This window comes from Myxine glutinosa, chromosome 4, assembly GCF_964187855.1.
Source record: "Myxine glutinosa chromosome 4, kmMyxGlut1.1, whole genome shotgun sequence".
Taxonomy (NCBI): domain Eukaryota; kingdom Metazoa; phylum Chordata; class Myxini; order Myxiniformes; family Myxinidae; genus Myxine; species Myxine glutinosa.
In genome coordinates, this window is record NC_136264.1 from 99,690,048 (window position 1) to 99,711,117 (window position 21,070).

Here is a 21,070-nt window from a genome sequence, read left to right on the forward strand (position 1 = left end):
ATTCTTCAGGGTTGGATTACCTGCAAATATAGAAAAGTTGAATATACTATTACTGTATGTTATTGCCAATAGACCTAAACATACTAAATACATGTCATTGATGGGATTAAAAACTAAGATATATATATGGTTCACAAACAAATAATGATGTACCGTCGCTTGCTGTGGAGTGAGCAGTCTTTGTAAAACGGGGTGTGGTTAAATAAGACACTAAAACAGTAAAAACTTCACTTATATATACAATATTGTACAGTATGATATCCTTTATTTATTATATCGTGCTAGTGATTAGGTCCAGTGTATAAAATAAGCAATAGAAGTTCAGAGAGCGACAATAATCATAGCATGCGGCATATGTACGTCTTTTAACATGGGGCTAAATGGAGAAAACTTGATTGCATTATTTGAGAGTCACCCCATATTTTTAGACCTTTATACTTTTAGTATGTTATAAAGGTACCTTGAGGGTAATCAATACTAATGAGATCGGTAGTGTTGCAGTTTTTTCCCCGTCAAATGCTAAATGGCTTGGACTAATAATCCTGATGGGGCTGGTTGATGCCAACTACCAGTTCATCTGGGTGAACATGGGAGCAAACGGATCGTCATCAGATGCCCAGATCTGGAATCAGTGCGATCTGAAGTTGGCTGTTGAAGATCACGCCATCGGCTTGCCAGAACCAGACCCTCTGCCTCATGATGCCCAAGACATGCCGTACTTCATCATCGGCAAAGAGGCCTTTGCGCTGAAGACCTGGATGATGCAGCCATATGGCAGGAAGAACTTGGACCACCAGGAAAGGATCTTCAACTACCGCTTGTCTAGAGCAAGGCGCATCGTGGAAAACGCTTTTGGGATCCTATCCAACCGGTTCCGCTGTCTACTCACAACCATGGCCCAGACACCAGAGACAATCGATAGTATCATCCTGGCCACCGTTTGTCTCCACAACCTTATGTGTCTGCATTATCCAGCTCAGCAGAACGAGGTGATGGACCATGAAGACAATGACCACAACGTCATCCCAGGCTCCTGGAGGGAAGGTACGGAGCTGGCCGACATGGAAGAATGGGGGGTTAGAGGGAACGTGCACACCCGTGTAGCCAAGGACCAGAGGAACTACCTCAAGACCTACTACAACTCCCCTGCCGGCTCCATTCCATGGCTTACAGTAGCACCAGCCTTCTTACTTTGCCGCACCACATGCTTCCCCAGGAACGCAAACCTCTCCAGAGTCCACTTCTCGCGGTCGGTGTGGACCTTGGCACCGTCGCCGGACCTGCCCTGTGTCGACAGCTTACTAAACTTGGTACGCTGGGACTTGAGCCACTGTTTGAGATCATCCATTGAAAGAGAAGAAAACAAATTGCATCCTGTTAGTAAAGAATAAAAGTGTGTAATTGATGAAGAACAATGCACTGGACTGTACTGTTCAAAGACAAAATGTTGGCATTTACATAAGTAGCTGTCCTCGTCTTCAATGTGCATGTAGTATTTCAAACAGAATGGAAGCAATGTTGAGTCATTGTTGAGAATTGATTAATGAATGGAAAATTAAATACTTACCAACATCTACTTACCCTGTATTGGAATAAATAAGCATAAAAATGGACTTACCACTTCTACCGATCTCGCTGGCCTTCGCCACCCACAAGGCCTGCTTCTTGGCCTTCTCCCTGAAGGACGTCATCGACTTGTCATAGAACAAGGGGTTCTGTAACAACCACTCCACCATGTCATACTCCTGTTCCTCTGTCAGGATAACAGTATCCTTGGCGGGCTTCTTCGCCACCTCGGTCACGGGGGCCACCTCTTCAACGTCCTGGATGTCTGCCGCCTTTGACCCAGAGGCCTCAGCAGCTATGGCCTCTGGGTCAAAGACGACCCCTTCTGGTGCTACAGCTGGCAGATCTGGTACGGTGTCCTCATCCCTCTGTGGAGCCTTGGCAGGCCTCCCTATCTTTCCACGTTTAGCAGGCATGATGACTACAGCTTCAAATACACAAAACTGTACCCTGTCTATGAGCAAAGAGCATTGTGTGAATCGTCTCCAATCGCCGGCGGTCTTATTGCAGTCTTGCGGACGTCGGAGTAAACTGCCATCCGGGCCCAATGCAGTCGCCGTGATCCGCCATCAGTCGTAATCTAGCCGCCAGACTGTCGCCACGCTGCCGCCGTGCATCCGCAATGCAGTCGTCGTCGATCTTCAACAGTCGCCATCCCACTTGGGGCGGGGTCAGTGCTTCGTCGCAATGCAGTCGCAATGTGGCTGCCTGCAGTCGCCATACTGCTGCCTGACCATATTTGACCGCCCAAAATCGCCAGTCGTCGCCGAAAAATCTTGATTGCCGGCAGTCGCCAGTAGTCGCCAAAATATCTGCTTATGTGTCACAAGGGCTTAAAATTCTGATTCAGTCCTGGTCACACTACTTTGGACATGCTACTTCTACTCTCCCAACAATGGATGGAGGCCGCCAATGTCAAAAATGATATCAGGGCCGTCTCTCTGGACATATCTCGAGCTTTCGATACAGTCTGGCATCTTGCCTTGCTCTCTAAACTCTCAGCCTACGGCATCCTAGGCCAACTCCACTCTTCGGTTACTATCTTAATTCCTCCATGCTCCTAGCCAGCGTGTGTCTCTCAACGGAATCATTTAATCTCCTCTCCCTGTTAAGGCTGGAGTGCCACAAAGCGGTGTTCTCGATCATATCTTATTCCTAATCTTCATCAATGATCTATCTGACGGTCTGGAAAATATTATTTATCTCTTTGTTGATGACGCCACCATCGGCCGTGACATATTCCTCATTCTTCAAATAGACATTCTTTTTTTCTTTTTCTTTTTTGTATATAATACAGGATCGAGGCTCGTGAAAGAGCTAACATTTATCATACAAAAAAAAAATCAAAACAGACACACAAAGTATATAATAAGGGGAGCTATATAAAAATGGGAGCGGTAGACAAGATGGGGAGAGAAGGGGAAGCACACAAACACAACATTTGAGAGCAGGGTCATCGTGAGATCTGTGGGAGGGAGAGGGCTTGGGGGGAGGAGGCGTGGGAAGGGGGTGGGAGTGTGAGAAGTATAAAACACAAGGATACTACAAGGACTTCCAGGAAAGAAGTTGGTATTTCAAAAAAGTGGATCTGGAGTGAAATTAGCGGGGGTAGAAAAGATCAAGGTTTTGGATGGGGGAAGATAAGAGATGGTGGTGAACACCTGTTTTAAAGACCTGGAGGGAGGAGAGGGATTGAAGAGAGTGAGGGAGTTTGTTCCAGAGGCGGGAGAAAAGAGGAATGAAGGAGTGAAGGTGAGCAGAGAGTTTTGATTTTGGCAGTTTAACCATTCTTTAACCTTCTTTAACCTTTCTTTAAACATCTCTCACATAATTGAGGCCAAAGAATAAGGCCTGTTCTGTCTACTCAGCCTGTTCTCTCTACTGTTCTCCACTGTTCTACTCAGATTGATCAGCCTGTTCTCTCTGCCTCTCCTCTCTACTCAGACCTTGAAAAAAATCACAAGCTGATCAATCACTTGGAATATCTCTTTTAATCCTGAACTTACACCCCTGCAACCCTCTTAGCATAGGCCCAAATCAAATCATAGGCCCAAATCTTAGCATAGGCCCTCTTAGCATAGGCCCAAATATCTCTTTTAATCCTGAACTTACACCCTCCCCCCCTTTCCCTCCGCAATGGGGTTAATTTACCCCATAGGCTGCATTAACTAAATTTTGTCAAAAACAAAGAAGTATGATGGTAGATTACAGAAATGATAACACTGTTCTAGTAACCGAAAAATACCTCGATTCCAGGTATGCCATTTCCATTTAGTCGGGAAGGTTGCACAAATTCAATGTTGATGTCGTTTCGACAAAATGGTGAATTTTTTGTCGCAGCCCATATGGAATCTGTGAACCGTAAGTCTCTTTTGGCAACACAAGGCCTGTGTACTTCAAGGCCTGTTGCTTCCGTGCAGTAAGAATCGGTTTGCATTTTTGCAATATGTGTCATTATTGAAGAGAATGACGACACCTTGATTTGCATCATTTTTCCCTTGAACAGAACAGACAGAACCTGAAGATAAATCAAAAAGAGGGGTTTTGGTATTTCACTTTGGCCTGCCGGGGCCGCCCAAAAGTCGGGCGTGAGGGGCGCGTCCACTAATGGAACGCCTCTCGCTTCCCAGATTGAGGGCCACGTGGTCAGGAGAACCTCGTCCCTTCTGGTTGCCCTGCCGTCCCACCGGGAGCGCTGGCAGGGTGTACTTCAAACTAAGCTTAAGTGTCAAGTGTTAAGTTCCTCCTTGCCCTCGCAAGGGAAAGGCTAGGGTCAAGCTCTTCCAAATTTCCAAACACTAGGAATCGGACATCTCAAATTAATTAATTAATTTGTTAACACATCTCAGTCGCCCGCGACCCCTCTAGCGCGGGCGTCGAACCAGTTCATTTCCGGTGCGACCGGGCCGAGTATCGGCCCGGCCGTGGCCGAAGCCGTTGATTCCGCCGTAGCACGCTAACGCGTAGGCTCGCGCGCCCCTGGTCCGCCGGGGCTCCGCGGGTGTCCTACCGTGCCTGGCGCCGCTGATCTCTCGACTTCCGGGTGTAGGTACCGGTGCCCGGGGATGGATTTCGCTGTCTAAACATGGTAGCGCTAGGCCAGTGGGACCGCCGGGACCCACGTGCACTCACAAGGTGTTCTGCGCGTGGGCGGCAGTATCAGACCGGGGCGCCCAAAGGCGCCACGCACCCAAACGCTCCCCGGCTAAAGTTCATCCTGAAAGTGCCCACACTGTGCGGACAAACCAAGTCAAGGGCCACGTGGTCAGGAGAACCTCGTCCCTTCCGGTCACACTGTGCCTATCGGCCGGCCTCGAAGACCGAAATTGTGACGGTGTCAAATGTAAATGAAGACAATTTTTTTTTTAATGTTTGTAAAAATTTTATATGAAACTTCATTTAATTATTGGATGGGGCAATATGTAAGTAAAGGGAACAGGCCTATCATGTACAACAACTTACGAAATTATCTACAAGTACCTTGTGTTTTCTGTCGTTTAGGCCTTATTTGGGCCCTGGTTTCTGTTTTTGTTGATTAGTTCTCTGCATCTAGAAGCACATAAGTAGTAAACCCCTCCAGAGGTAGTATGATGTGAGGGCTTACTTGAATTTGTGCAACCTTTCAGGCAAAACGGAAATGGCATAACCTGGAATCTAGGTCTTTTTTTTCTGTTGCTGGACCAGTTTTATTATTTTTGTAATCCACAATCATACTTATTTGTTTTGACAAAGCTTAGTTCATGTAGCTTATGGGGTAAATGAACCCCACTGGAGGTAGGAAGGGTACTTTGAGGGGGTCTGACCAAACCTTCCCCTCTTGAAATTAGGTCAGTTTTTCCTTTTTTTGTCACGGATTGTTGTAATACTTTTTGACAAAGTTTGGTTCCCTTAGGTGACCTTTCAAAGGGGTCTGGGATCCAGAACCACCAGCTGGGGAGCAGCTGACAAACTTTTGTGAATGACTTACACTATCAGGCAAAAGTTTCAGAACACCTCAATTTTCCCAGTTTTTATTGAAATTTACGCAGTTTAATGTCTCGATGTACTCTGAAATTAAGCACAGAACAAATAAACAATTGGAGATAAAAAAGAAATCATAGAATCATTTTATTGAACAAAATTTAATTTAAATTTTTGACTCAGCAAAGTAGCCACCTTTTGCAGATATAACCGCCGAACACACTCGTGGCATTCTTTCTACAATGGAAATCAAATATTGTTCGGGAAATTCTTTCCAACACTGTTGCAGAAGTTCCCACGAATGTGTTGCACTTGTAGGTTGCTTTGCTTTCACCCTTCTGTCCAGTTCATCCCGAACCATCTCGATGGGGTTTAAGTCTGGAGACTGTGCTGGCCATTCCATGATTTGAAGCCTACCGTCTTGTTCTTTTCCTCGGAGGTAGTTTTGACATTGCCTGGAGGTGTGTTTAGGGTCATTATCTTGCTGTAGGATTAACCCCTGACCAACTAGGCGTACACCAGAGGGTATTGCATGGCGCTGCAAAATGCTGTGGTCGCCCTTTTGGTTCAGGGTGCCAGTCACTCTGTGCAAGTCGCCGACTCTGGATCCAGCAAAAGAGCCCCAGACCATCACGCTTCCTCCTCCATGTTTGACAGTTGGTGTCACACACTGAGGAACTATCCTTTCGCCTACTCGACGGCGTACAAAAACCCTGCGTGATGAACCAAAGATTTCAAATTTTGATTCATCGGTCCATAAGACCTTCTTCCAGTCTTCAGTAGTCCACTGGTGGTGCTTCATGGCCCAGGCAAGCCTCTTTTTCTTATTTTGCCATCTTAGCAATGGCTTTCTTACTGCCACTCGACCTGTCAAACCTGCAGCTCGAAGTCTTCTCTTGACAGTTGAAACTGAGACTTGCTTACTTCGACCAGTGTTAAGCTGTGCTTGAAGCTGTTGTCCTGTGAGCCGCCTATCACGCAAGCTGTTGACTCTCAGAAACTTGTCTTCTGATTCTGTTGTGGCTTTGGGTCTGCCAGACCTCTTCCTGTCAGAGTTTCCTCCAGTTTCAAGTGCCTTTTGATGGTGTAGGAAACTGTACTCACTGACACCTTGGCGTTCTTTGCAATTTCTCTAAAGGAAAGACCTACACTTTTAACGGTTATAATGGTCTGTCTGTCTTCCTTTGTTAATTGCCTTTTTCTCGCCATTATGATAGCAATATACCACTTCCTGCAGTGCAATATTTTCCAAATAATGCTTCAGAGGGTGTAATAACAGTCTGTTCCAATACTGCTTTTATACAGACAGGGGGTTTGTAATCAAGTAATCAGAAGAGGTTGGGACACCTGTAGGAATTGTTTGCATCAACTTTCAAGGCTTAATTTACTTACATTGCTACAGAACAGCTGTAAGTTGTTGACCCATTACTTGTTCCCTGAAGAAGGCCTTTTTTTACAATACATGTATAACTGTGCAATTTACATTATTTTCCCGTTTTTGCTTACCTAAACTTTTTTTTAAATCTCAAGCAGTTTACTGCTTACCTTTGTACCATTTCAGGTTATTCACTGGACTTGAATTGCTTAAATTTCAATAAAAACTGGAAAAATTGAGGTGTTCTAAAACTTTTGACTGGTGGTGTAGGTGGTCTAAGTGATTTAAGGGGTTAAACCTTCTGGGGAAAATGGGGTGAAATCTTCCGTCATGAGCTATGGGTGGATGTTGCTTTCCTGTTTCATCCCTGCTTTGCCCTTCCTCTTCTTACTCGTTTCAGCTTGAGTGCAGCTTGTTCAGCCGATGTGGCTTTCGCCATCTTTCCTTGATCTAACTCCCACTCTCACTTCTATTCTGCTGTTGGTGTTTCCCCCTTTCCATTTTGTTCCATTCTATTCTGCTCTAGCTCTTCCAAGAGCCTTGACCATGTTTACAATTTTTTTCACAATCTTAATAACCAACATGGTTGAGACCTTGTTTGCAATGCAAATGCATTCTCCGCTGGGGTGCATTTAGCGACCAAATTACTTTAACCACGGTCATTTATAGGGCATCTCATTTCGATTCTTAAAGAGATGCATTAATAAAATGGATCGCGATGTCCAGATGTCTGTCTATCCATCCGTCTGTCCAGTCTTCCTTCCGTCCATTAACTTTTTGCTATTTTTGCTACTCCTCCCTTATCACCCGGCTGATTGTTCTGAAACTTGACAATTAAATACAAGACAGTAGCCCACACAATTGCTCGTGCTTTGATTTTTCGATTTCAGATCATGGGGGCTCCCAGGGGCTGTTACTCCCCAAACTTCGAATCCCTACTCGTCCCTTATTTACTAACTGATTGCTCTGAAACCCGTTACAGCCCTTCTACTCGATGGCCTGCACAATTCCTGAATCTTCAGGTCCCTACTCATCCCCTGATTTACCAACCGATTGCTCTGAAACCCGATGCAGCATAGACTCAATGGTCCACATGACCACTCGGTCTTACATTTTCCGATGTTTGTATTCTTCAACTTCGGATCATGGGGGCTCCCAGGGGCGATACCACTCCCAAACTTTGGATCCCTTATTTTCCAACCAATTGTTCTGAAACCTTATACAGCCCTTCTACTGGTTGGTCCACAGGATCGCCCGGTCTTAGATGTTTTGTTTGCATATTAGGGGCCTCCAGGGAATCAGGGGGCTCCCAAAAGGGTCCCCCAAAATCAGCAGTGTTCTGAACTACAACCTCAAGAGATGACCATTAGCTATTTATCAGAGTAAATCTCTGACATGCTCGATGTCTTTGTCAGTTGCGGTTGCAGCTGTGGCCAAGCGGTTTACATTGGAACATCCATGCAACAAATTATATCACAATGTTTGTACCTTACAAAAGTACATGCATGATAAGTTGGTAATGATGTTGAGCTTTAATGCTTTCTGCACACGACTGCTATGTTATACTGATTGTTTTGGCAGAATTGCAGAAAAACATGGATTTCCATGAAGTACTGGCGGATCAGAAGCACGAAAACCATGGTGTTGAAGGGGAAGAAATATATGAAGATTTTGAGGAGAATGTATATGATGATGCTCAGGTGACACAGAGAGTACCAGATGAAATGAAGACTGAGGTAATTTACATGGGATATCGATAGCTTGCAGTTTGTGGCACCTGATGCCATATGTGGCACCTGACGCTGTGTGTGGCACCTGATGCCGTGTGTGGCACCTGACGCCGTGTGTGGCACCTGGCGCCGTGTGTGGCACCTGGCGCCGTGTGTGGCACCTGGCGCCGTGTGTGGCACCTGGCACCGTGTGTGGCACCTGGCGCCGTGTGTGGCACCTGACGCCGTGTGTGGCACCTGACGCCGTGTGTGGCACCTGACGCCATGTGTGGCACCTGACGCCGTGTGTGGCACCTGACGCCATGTGTGGCACCTGACACCATGTGTGGCACCTGACGCCGTGTGTGGCACCTGACACCGTGTGTGGCACCTGACACCGTGTGTGGCACCTTACACCGTGTGTGGCACCTGACGCCATGTGTGGCACCTGACGCCGTATGTGGCACCTGACGCCGTGTGTGGCACCTGACGCCGTGTGTGGCACCTGATGCCGTGTATGGCACCTGACTCCGTGTGCCGCACCTGACTCCGTGTGCGGCACCTGACTCCGTGTGCGGCACCTGACTCCGTGTGCGGCACCTGACTCCGTGTGCGGCACCTGACTCCGTGTGCGGCACCTGACTCCGTGTGTGGCACCTGACTCCGTGTGTGGCACCTGACTCCGTGTGTGGCACTTAACGTAGTGTGTGGCCCCTAACATAGTGTGTGGCATCTGACGTAGTGTGTGGCACGTGACTCTGTGTGGCACCTGACGTAGGGCGTGGCACCTAACATACTGTGCGGCACCTAATGCCGTGTGACGGTTTTTTGTTTTGCTTTTTTTTTGTGAGGCACCAACTGTGTGATGCACCTGACGCAGGGACAAATGTTAGTGACCCCATCTCTACCCTCACGTTGGTCAGTTATTTTTCCTCCACTTACCATGAGTATTACAAATCAAAACTAGAATGAGCAATCAGAGATTGCATTGCCCAGTCTTGTTTTGTGTGGTTTTATTGTACGTATTTTATAGACGTACTTGCATTATAATTCTACATACTTTAAAGATGTACTCACATTCTAAATTGTACATACTTTATAGACGTATGCGCCTTCTAATAGTACATACTTTTTGACTACACACATTCTAATAGTACATACTTTATGGACGTATTTGCCTTCTGATAGTACATACTTCAGAGATATACTCGCATTGTAATAGTACATACTTTATTCACATACTCACATTGTAATTGTGCATGCTTTATCGAGGTAACACTGCACTCAATGAAATACTTATGTTTCATGTGTCTTAAAATTTAAATGCGTGCTTGTTTACTTGCAGCTATCATTGACTCGCTCAAGTGAGATAGCTACCATTTCTTTGTTGTACCCTGAAACCCCGGCATTCGCGGATTCGACATTTGCTAACTGCCGTATTCACGGTTCATAAAATGCGACCTGCTTCTACATTTGTGGCTTGCATCACGGTTCGTGGTTTTTGTGGGTGCAAAAAACATCTCCCACCAGCTGCACACATAACAACAACAACAGGCATTTTAAGGCCATTTTCCCTGCAAGAGTGGGGGTTAGCCTAGCTGCACACATAACACAGTTGTAAAACCATCTTCCATCATCCGCATGCATAAAACAGTTCTAAAACTAGAACGATACTCTTCGACGTCACGACATCACGACGACATGACCTCTGACATTTGACCTCAGGACTCCAAAATCTAATCAGTTAATCTTTACATCATTATACATATCTGTACCAAGTTTGAATTGGATCACTTCAGCCGTTCTCAAGTTATAGACCTATTACAGATTTTGACCTTTGACCTCTTGACCCCAAAATTTAATCAGTTCATCTTTATCTCATCATACATACCTGCACCAAGTTTGACTAAGATCCCTTCAGCCATTCTCAAGTTATTGCAGTAACGAAAATCTATCATGGACGGACGGACGGACGGATAGCTGGACGGACAACCTGAAAACATAATGCCTCCAGCGACTTCGTCAACAGAGGCATAATTAGAATGGCACTTGGTAGAGAGCATACCTTCGCCAGGCTGAACACTACGTTTTGTATCTGACACATAGGCCAGATCTGGATCTGGACCTGAACCAAAATCGAATCGGCTTATTCTTGTCACTCACCCACCTCGTTTCATCATAAGTCATCTACCATTTTGAAATAACATTTGCGGTCCCAACATTCACAGGTTCTGCATATTCGCGGTTGATAAATTGCAACCTGCTTCTACATTCGTGGCCCTGTGTCCTGCTTATTTGCGGGTTTTTTGTGGGCGCAAACATTTTTTCCTATGAGCTGCGAGCATAATACAGTTCTAAAACATATTGTTGCGGCCGCGGTTAAGATGTTATTGTGACCGAGCGGTGGTGTATTACCGCGACCGAACAGTTATTCCCCGATTAGAACCCGATTCTTGGCCGGATCGCACCGCGGCTGCTCAATGAGGGAAAAGACTAAAACGACGAATGCAAAGAGGAAGACGAAGGCAAAGAAAGGTTTGGAAATACTACTAAATTTATTCACTATTTACACACATAAGCAAAAAGAAAGCAGTCACGTTTATTTACAGCACATAAGACGCAGGTGACACAGTGCAAATACTAGCTTACCTACAGTCTTAATTAACCCAGGACAGAACAAACAAAAGACAGACTCACGCGGGGAATGATGACAGGAATCGCAGGAGGTGGATGGCTGGAGGTGAACGCTTGGTGGAGCCTTGGTGGAGCTAAACGCTTGGTGGAGCCAACGCGGAGCTTGGTGGAGCCTTGGTGGAGGTGAACGCTTGGTGGAGCCAACGCGGAGCTTGGTGGAGCCTTGGTGGAGGTGAATGCTTGGTGGAGCCAACGCGGAGCTTGGTGGAGCCTTGGTGGAGGTGAACGCTTGGTGGAGCCAACGCGGCTGGTGGGGGGTTGGTGTGACGGGTTCTCTCTCCTTCCCTCACAAGCTTCAGGACTCTTTCTCTCTCTTTCTTAGTCCCACCCAGTCCAACAACTTCCTCTCTTGCTTAGTCCAACTCAAGGCCTTTCTGTCTTCTGATCTCCTCCCTCCTCGACTCCCTCTGGGGGCCTCTGCCTCGGGTTATATAAGCCCCACCCTTGACCCTTTGCGAACCTCCCCAAAACGTTCTCTCTCCGCCCTCTAAAGCCAACCCCTCGTTCTGGGTTGGTCGGCAAGGGCTGGTTCACTCCTCCCCTCTATGACGAGGTGGGGACCCGCCTTTCTTCCCCAACCCTGCCTCGTGGTCAATGGCGGATGAAGGGAAAACCGCCCAAAATGCAGTTGGCAATTGACGAAAAGGGGGAATGGAGGTTTTGGGAATGGGAATGAAGGGAATCTATCTCTTTCACTTGGTGCAATGGAGTACTTATATTAATGGGAGACACAGCCTTACCCTAAAACACAGAATAAGATATAACTATCGAACAGGGGTATTCTATGATTGGCTGACGTGTATGCTTGTGGACTAATTATGGGACGCCCTTTTGACCTTTACACAGCTCCGGAGGCAGGAGGCGCAGAATAACCAATAATAATAATAAAGCACACAATAAAAAAAACACAATCCTCATATCCGCAACACTGCACCCTCCTCCTCTTAGGCACGACCCGGGCCTACAACTTTTATTTAGTGTGACACGTAGGTGTAGTTCCCTCTACTTTTAACCTGACCCTGAGTGCGACAGTTTTTTAAAACATAAATAAATGTGTCCCGCTGCTCCATTGCACCCTGCCTAACAGACTTACGCCCACAGTTAACCGAATTGCGGAATGGTCTTCAAACTACACACTGACGGTGGGGAGCATTATTTACAATGACTCTGCTTTTATTTACAAGACTAACCCAGGACCTGTAATTGTTCTTTCTGGGGGGGAGACAGTCTGCTCTGCATCAATGCACCATTAAAGCACCCAAAAACGCACCAATACACACCCAAGCACCAATCGGTGCAGTCACCATTGTTCAAGAAAATAAAACCAACAACCCCTAACCCTGCAGGTGATCTCTTGCTCTTCGGCTCCCTCTGCTGGTTATTATTATTGTCTTCCAGTTGTTGTCATTCTTTCATTTTCTTACTGGCGGCCTATTTGTATTAAAACTTGCACCCAATGTGTCCTTTTTATTTTATTTTATTTATGGCCCACAGGGCCGACTACGTGTGGTTCACCTGTGGGGCATCGGTGCCCTGTGGCCCAGGTCCGCCAGCAAGATTTCGGGCCCTCATGGCCGGTTCCAGCAGAGGGGCCATGCCCCAACCCATGGGGTCCATCAGTGGTGCTCGGCCACAGGCATGTGGTCCATAATGTGGTGCATCGATGCAGACAGCTGGTTCTGAGAGTGCCGGGCACACAATGGCCGACTCACGCACGCTCCCCTCGGCGCCCAATGGCGCACAGGTCATGTGGGAGACAAAAGAGACAAATGAGCGAGGGGTAAGGTCACAAGGGTACACATCAATAAGGCAATGCAAGGCGAAATGCGTACGGAGAGCGAAGTGAGAAAGCTCGTCCCTACCGTACGTCACCCCCCTGTCACCTACACTACCCTTGCCCTTACCCCATATGTACAAAATCTACACATTACCATCCGTCGCTACTGTCACGTCTCCCCATATTTCCTCTATACCAAATTCGTCACCACAATCCCTCTAACCAAAATTTGCCATCACCCAATTCATCATCAATCCTCATAAGGAGGAAGAGATGGAACATCAAAGCACAATGTCACACCCACGTCATGATGCGTCTCACAATCCAAACATTTGCATCGTAAAAAATAATCAAAACATGGCATGGTGTGGAGTACCTGTCACCTCAGGTGAGTGGATGCAGATGGTGCGAGGAGACTTCCTAATCCTAACTATCCTCTAAATGACATTAACACACTTTACACTACCCGGGGTCTCTCCCTGCCAATCCATTGGCCAACTTACACTATGGGTTCTAAAAACCAAATTCCCATTGACCAAACTGTGGTGCTTCTCAATTTGGGGCCTCACTCCCCCGATTCATCTCCCGGTGCCCTTGCACAATTTCTGGGCTGTGACGTGTAGCTCTCCCAGCAGGTCTACCCACCTGCACACCTCCACCACTGCAGTTGCCTCCCGAGCTTACCTGCTCCTCACCCTAACCTATCTAACTGGGGAAGGCCCCTCCTGGCTCTGTCACCCCTTGGTGCCTTCTGGCACTGGGCTACCCGGGTCCGTCCTCCGCATCCTCGGGCCCCATCCACAACTACCGGCTCCCAGGGACCACCTGCGGCCTCACCTGGCCGACATCCTCACAGTGGTGGAGTGCCCAAACCAACTACACACACTAACAGGCTACACGCCCAGCCATTTCCACAACACTAATGCACCCATCCAAACATCATTCTTCCACTCGCACCACAGATGCCAATATCCAACCACAATTTACCTATACCCTCTACCTAACACTTACACTACCCGCCCCGGGTATCCGTGATGGGGGTCCACTCTTCCCCCATTCACACCTTCGCACCATCCACTCCACTCCATTGTTTCCACCATACTCACTCCACGACCATCCATTCCAATACTCCAGATATTCCACACTACCATTTATTCCACACACCTGTTGGTGCACACCTGTGCACTCACACCTGGTGCCACCTGCACCCTCCTCCTCTTCCTGGACCATTTGGTCGACACAACACCCATCACCTTTACTCACTCATACACTGCTCCGTCCACCTGTTCAGTTGCACACCTGTGCAATCACACCTGTTCCTCACACACTTTTCAATACACTTGAATACACCTTCAACACTCACACGGCATCATCTGAACTACCTGTTGCCCTGCTAACTTAGTGCTCCCCGTCTTCCCTTTAAACTAAGCACATACCACGTCATTATAATCCACACTAATCTACCTGCGTCCCCACTACAGGTATCCTTGTCACTAACTAATCTTAACGTTACCTAATGTCATCTCTAGGGCCCTACACATTATATCCTAACCCACCCGGGCTAGTTTTCACTGCCATCAACCCCATAAACTAGTGCTCCTTTGCCCCCCCCTCTTGTGAGGGATGGTAGAGTTGCCATCCCACCACATCGGGGAGGTCCTACTATCAATTTCGCTCGTCCAAATCCAACAAATCAAAAATTTGCCAATCACCGTACCAATCATCAAATTTTGCCTTTTTCTAATTTTGGGTCCAAAACACTAACCTCATCACCCGTCTACTTATTAGATCCTCTCGGTGTGCCAATTCACGTCTACAGCCCGGCTTCGTACAGCCGAGCAATGAACGCGGGTTGTTTGGTGCCGGCGGCTGGATGCGTCCGGCACTCGGTGCAGGGAAGGACGCTTACCCGGGCCGAGATCCCACGCACCACCTCGGCGTGGAGCCATCCAATTGCCCGATCTCGACCTGCCGGAACGCTTTAACAACAAGGGGTCGCCATGACGACCCTTCCTATCGGGCTGCCCGTTCCGCCTAGCGGAGCAAGGACGCGGCCGTTCCCAGCGCGGCCCAGCGCTGATCACGTACGGCGGTCCTTTCGAACCCGTCGTGCTTCGGATCCCCGCTGGTTCTCGCGGCACGCGAAGCCCGGCACGCACCGAGGGCCCGATTCGGCTATAAGTCGTTCTAACCTCTAACCCGGTTACCGTCGATGCCTCACCTGCATGCTTACACGCATACGCTACCCCTTTCACCCTCACTGAGCTCGATGCTCCAACGCCGCCCGTACACCCCGCAGCCCGTTCCTTGCTCATACATCCAGCTGTTCCCATGCTCCTCGTCATTGCACCTTCTCTAACACACCCAGGTACACTCATTCCGCTCACAGACTTGGTCACACACCTGACCACCGAACACCTTGGCACACATTCGTGGCTCGCACACCTCACCAACACACCTCTTCGCGCCCCCTCCTCGGTCACCCCCTCTGTGACTATCACAGGTGTGCTCTCACTCGCACACCCAACCACGTGCCTCACGACCAACTCAAGTGTGCATTCCCACACACGCTCTACCATCCCAGGTGTGCATCCTTCCATGCCAGGTGTACATCCTCGCTCACCTGTCACAACCAACTCACGCTCCGTGTCACTCTCACTACTTTCACCACCACTCTCGACAGCGCACTCACCCTTACTCTCGACAGCGCACTCTTTCCCCATGCACCTGTCCGTTACACACCTTTCTCGTGCATCCTCTAGCGCACACTCTTTCGTTACTTCCTCCGTAACACTCCCCACTCCGCGCTTCCATGTGCCCCCTCGCACACGCGCAATGACCGACTCACTCTTGACAGCACCCTCACTACTTGGCGCGCACTTTTTCCTCACACACCCCATGGTCGGACATTCTCGCACACCTCTTTTTTCGCACACCAGACCTGTCGCACACTTCACCAACGGCCTTTCACGAACACCCGGATCCAAATCAATCCCCAAGCCGACTGAAGCTCCCCTCACATCATGTACATTTCCGATTATATCGCCACTCACCTTGGCACCTCTTCGTCGCACCTCTTCTGCCACCTGCAAACTCTATATTTGTATAGTGAGCAGAACATCATGAGTTGAGCACCAACCTTGTACATATTCCATCACCTCCTCCTGGATTTCTCTTTTAGTTTCTGTCCGTCTCTTCTTAATTTCACTCACCCCCTCTAACACCTCCTTTAACTTTTGCTTCACCCCTTTTATTTCCCGGTGCTTCTCCTCAAGTTCGTCCTCTAAGGCTACCGTGACCGTCTCTATGTGCATCCTCACCTGCCGGTCCTTTGTCTCCATTACTTCTGTCACCTCTTCCAACTTCTTCGTCAACCCCTCATGTACCATCTGACATTCCTTCTGTGTCGCTATTAATTCGTTCTTAATGTCTTTTTGTGTCGCTTTTAACCCCCCGATTATTGCCGTGTTCTTTTCCACTTGGTCCACTAGTTCCTTTTGTCCCACTGTCAGCTGTTCTACTCCCTTCGTCAGACCCTCTATTCCCCCTTGTAACCTCGCCGTATTATTCCTCACCTCTTTCTCGATACGCTTTTCGCCTCGCTTTACCTCCTCGCGTACCCCCGAGACCTCCTCACTTACACCTCGTCGTATTTCCTCTTTCATCTCCTCCCTCTCTTTTGTAGATGCTACCCTCATCTGTCCCAATTCATCCCTCTGAGCATCCAATTTACTTTCTAACCCGATTTTCACCTCCTCTATCTGGTTCCCCATCTGTTCGATTTCCCGGGCGGATTGCTCCCCTATTTCCCGCAATTTGTCTTCCATCCTATTTTCTAACCCCATTAACCCATTTTTCACCCCCTCTAACTAATTCTCCTGGGCAGCCATTCTATTTTCCACCCCCGTTAACCCATTCTTTACCTCTTTTATCCTGTTGTCTAACCCCTCAAATTTAGCTTCTAACCGTTCCCCCATTTCTCCCATTTTGCCCCCCATTTCCCCCATTTTGCCCCCCATTTCGCCCCCCAATCGCTTACTATCAGCCCTTGCTTCGTCCCTCATTGCCCCCATTTGCTCACTCTGTCGCTCACTATTAGCCCTCAATCCCACAATTTGGTTTCCCAACCGCTCACCCATTTCTCTTCGCTCTCGGGTGGACTTATCATTTTGGGCATCCATTTTTGCCATCATTTGAATCACTAGGGCATGCCCGTACTATATATATATCGAAAATTATATCCCCCCCCTCTATTTACATGAAATGGTTTGGTCCAAAGCGAACGGCTTGCGAGTACGGTGACAATCCCCCCCCTCTATTTACATGAAATGGTTTGGTCCAAAGCGAACGGCTTGCGAGTACGGTGACAATCCCCCCCCCCTCTATTTACATGAAATGGTTTGGTCCAAAGCGAACGGCTTGCGGAGTTTGGTAAAGAAATCGCCATAGCGTGCACAAATGCGCAGGAAAGCGAAAGAATCGCAAATTAGTTTTAATTAGTTTTAAAACATAGTTTAACGCCAACATAGTTTGCCAACGTGAAATAAATGAATACACTCTCAAATGTGCCGTCCGAGGCAGAGTCTGTTCGGCACGTTCGGCACACGTGATAGCTCGCTGCTCTCTGATTGGTTGAATCGTTTTTTGGACATAGCTCGGTAACTACTTGTCCGATTAATATTAAACCTTGAAAAGGCACATCCTCGGGTCCCCAGCAATATACCTGGCAAGTTTCAAGTATATCGGACCCGTGGTTGTCGAGAAACAGCGGTCACAGACAAACAAACAAACACACACACAGACACACAGACACACACACACACACACACACACACACACAGATTACTGGAATTATAGATAGATAAAGACTCGCATGTACTCCGGCATTTCTGGCTCGGCTGCCGCGACCACGTGCGCAGCGCAACTTGGTGCTGCTACGGTCACAGGCGCGGCAAAATTTGGTGCCGCTACAACCACGTGCGCGATAGCGCCATTTTGTGCGTCTGATACCCCCTCAACCACCTCCTCCATATACATTACCCCGAGGTCCTGGGTTACTCCTAACCCCTCCTCTAGCTCACCCACCGGCATCTGATCGCCTTGACCAGCCATGGCGCGATTTCAAAATTCGGGTTTTTGTAAAACAACACAAATTTCCAGCAGCTTGTAATTTTGAGCGCGTTAAGCGCGCATCGGGTCCGTATCTCACTCCCAGACACCAATTGTTGCGGATGCGGTTAAGATGTTATTTTGACCGAGCGGTGGTGTATTACCGCGACCGAACAGTTATTCCCCGATTAGAACCCGATTCCACCCAAACGTTGGCCGGATCGCACCGCGGCTGCTCAATGAGGGAAAAGACTAAAACGACGAATGCAAAGAGGAAGACGAAGGCAAAGAAAGGTTTGGAAATACTACTAAATTTATTCACTATTTACACACAAAAGCAAAAAGAAAGCAGTCACGTTTATTTACAGCACATAAGACGCAGGTGACACAGTGCAAATACTAGCTTACCTACAGTCTTAATTAACCCAGGACAGAACAAACAAAAGACAGACTCACGCGGGGAATGATGACAGGAATCGCAGGAGGTGGATGGCTGGAGGTGAACGCTTGGTGGAGCCTTGGTGGAGCTAAACGCTTGGTGGAGCCAACGCGGAGCTTGGTGGAGCCAACACGGAGCTTGGTGGAGGTGAACGCTTGGTGGAGCCAACGCGGAGCTTGGTGGAGCCTTGGTGGAGGTGAACGCTTGGTGGAGCCAACGCGGCTGGTGGGGGGTTGGTGTGACGGGTTCTCTCTCCTTCCCTCACAAGCTTCAGGACTCTTTCTCTCTCTTTCTTAGTCCCACCCAGTCCAACAACTTCCTCTCTTGCTTAGTCCAACTCAAGGCCTTTCTGTCTTCTGATCTCCTCCCTCCTCGACTCCCTCTGGGGGCCTCTGCCTCGGGTTATATAAGCCCCACCCTTGACCCTTTGCGAACCTCCCCAAAACGTTCTCTCTCCGCCCTCTAAAGCCAACCCCTCATTCTGGGTTGGTCGGCAAGGGCTGGTTCACTCCTCCCCTCTATGACGAGGTGGGGACCCGCCTTTCTTCCCCAACCCTGCCTCGTGGTCAATGGCGGATGAAGGGAAAACCGCCCAAAATGCAGTTGGCAATTGACGAAAAGGGGGAATGGAGGTTTTGGGAATGGGAATGAAGGGAATCTATCTCTTTCACTTGGTGCAATGGAGTACTTCTATTAATGGGAGACACAGCCTTACCCTAAAACACAGAATAAGATATAACTATCGAACAGGGGTATTCTATGATTGGCTGACGTGTATGCTTGTGGACTAATTATGGGACGCCCTTTTGACCTTTACACAGCTCCGGAGGCAGGAGGCGCAGAATAACCAATAATAATAATAAAGCACACAATAAAAAAAACACAATCCTCATATCCGCAACAATATCTTCACCAGCCACGCACAAAGCAACTGGACATGCGCAAAAAAAACATATCTTCCATACACCGCGAGCACAAACTGCTTCTACATTTTCAGCCCAATGCTTTGTGTTTTGACGGCTTTTTGTGGCCACATAAAAATACTTTACCCACGCTGTAAGCGAGCTACGCAGGATATCCAACCATTCGCACTAAACATAGCTTTGTGGGATATCCCACCATTCACACTGTAAACATTGCCTTGGGGGATATGCCACCATTCACACTTTTAAAATTTGCTTTGGGGGATATGCCACCATCCACACTGTGAACAGCTTTGTGGGATATTCCACCATTCACACTGTGAGCATTGCTTTGGGATTTTCTGCGATTCAGGAACCGCTGCGAAGCTATCTCCCCTTTTCCCATTGAAACAATGCCCCCACATTTGCGGTTCTGACATTTGCGGCATTTTCCAGGAACGTATCCCCCGCAAATGTCGGGGTCTGGCTGTATATATACCAGCTGAAGTACCCGGTGTTTCCCTGGAAGGTGATGGAAGGGGATGGGGGCAAATGGGAAGGGAAGGAGGGAAGAGGAAGGGATGGAAAGGGGAGGAGAGAGAGGGGGTGGAGACATATACTGTATACAGTATTTATATGTTGGGGGTGGGAAAATTTAGAGGCCCCTCTGTTTTAGGGGAGGGGAGAGAAGGGAAGGAGGCCAAATTTACCTGTGCGAAGAGTGCTTCAACCTCAGTGTGCCCAGGTAAAAAATTAAATTGTAATACCCTCTGCCACCACCACCAGGTGGTGCTACACAGTACACATTTACATAGAGATGTCATTATGATCACTGTGTATTGATAACTTGTTCCATACATACATTACACTATGTATGCACACAGTTGATATCCCCTACTATCTCTCCCTCCCTTGTTACCCACACCGCCTGAAGTAATAAATAGATGGCTGCAATATAAACTAGAAAGCATCTGAAAATGCAAAGCCCAACCCGTTTGTAATCAGACGTCCTCTTCTTCTTCTTCTTCGTCCTTCTTCAGACGTCTTCTTCCCTCAAAATAACGAAAACGGTAAAAAAATAAATTGAAAATTGATGATATTTATGTTGACTTTGAGCTTTAAATCTAAAAAAAAATCAGCTTTATCTTTTGATTGGTGAACCAATTCTACGACCCAATATGCAAATTCTTAAAATGTCAGGTCAATTGGATGAAAATTGACGATTTTATGCAACCTTGACCTTTGACCTTTTGATCTAAAAAAAACAAAACAATCAGCTTTAGCTTTTGATTGGTGAACCAATTATATGACCCAATATGCAAATTCTTAAAATTTCAGGTCAATTGAATGAAAATTGACGATTTTATGCAACTTTGACCTTTTGATCTAAAAAAAAAACAAAAAAAAAACAATCAGCTTTAGCTTTTGATTGGGAACCAATTCAGTGACCAAATATGCAAGTTCTTAAAATTTCAGGTCAATTGGATGAAAATTGACGATTTTATGCAACCTTGACCTTTGACTTTTTGATCTAAAAAA

The 21,070-nt window shown here is 47.5% G+C and overlaps 1 protein-coding gene across 15 annotated transcripts in view; it reads left to right on the plus strand.

Annotated features, from left to right (window-relative positions):
- Positions 1-21,070, plus strand: part of LOC137425935 (uncharacterized) — a 215,846-nt gene that overhangs the window by 115,260 nt on the left and 79,516 nt on the right. For all 15 annotated transcript variants that reach the window (XM_078776203.1, XM_078776202.1, XM_078776211.1 and 12 more), the window contains one exon: positions 8,483-8,637. In XM_078776203.1, the coding sequence (XP_078632329.1) occupies positions 8,483-8,637 (155 nt within the window). The remainder of the gene's footprint in view (positions 1-8,482; positions 8,638-21,070) is intronic.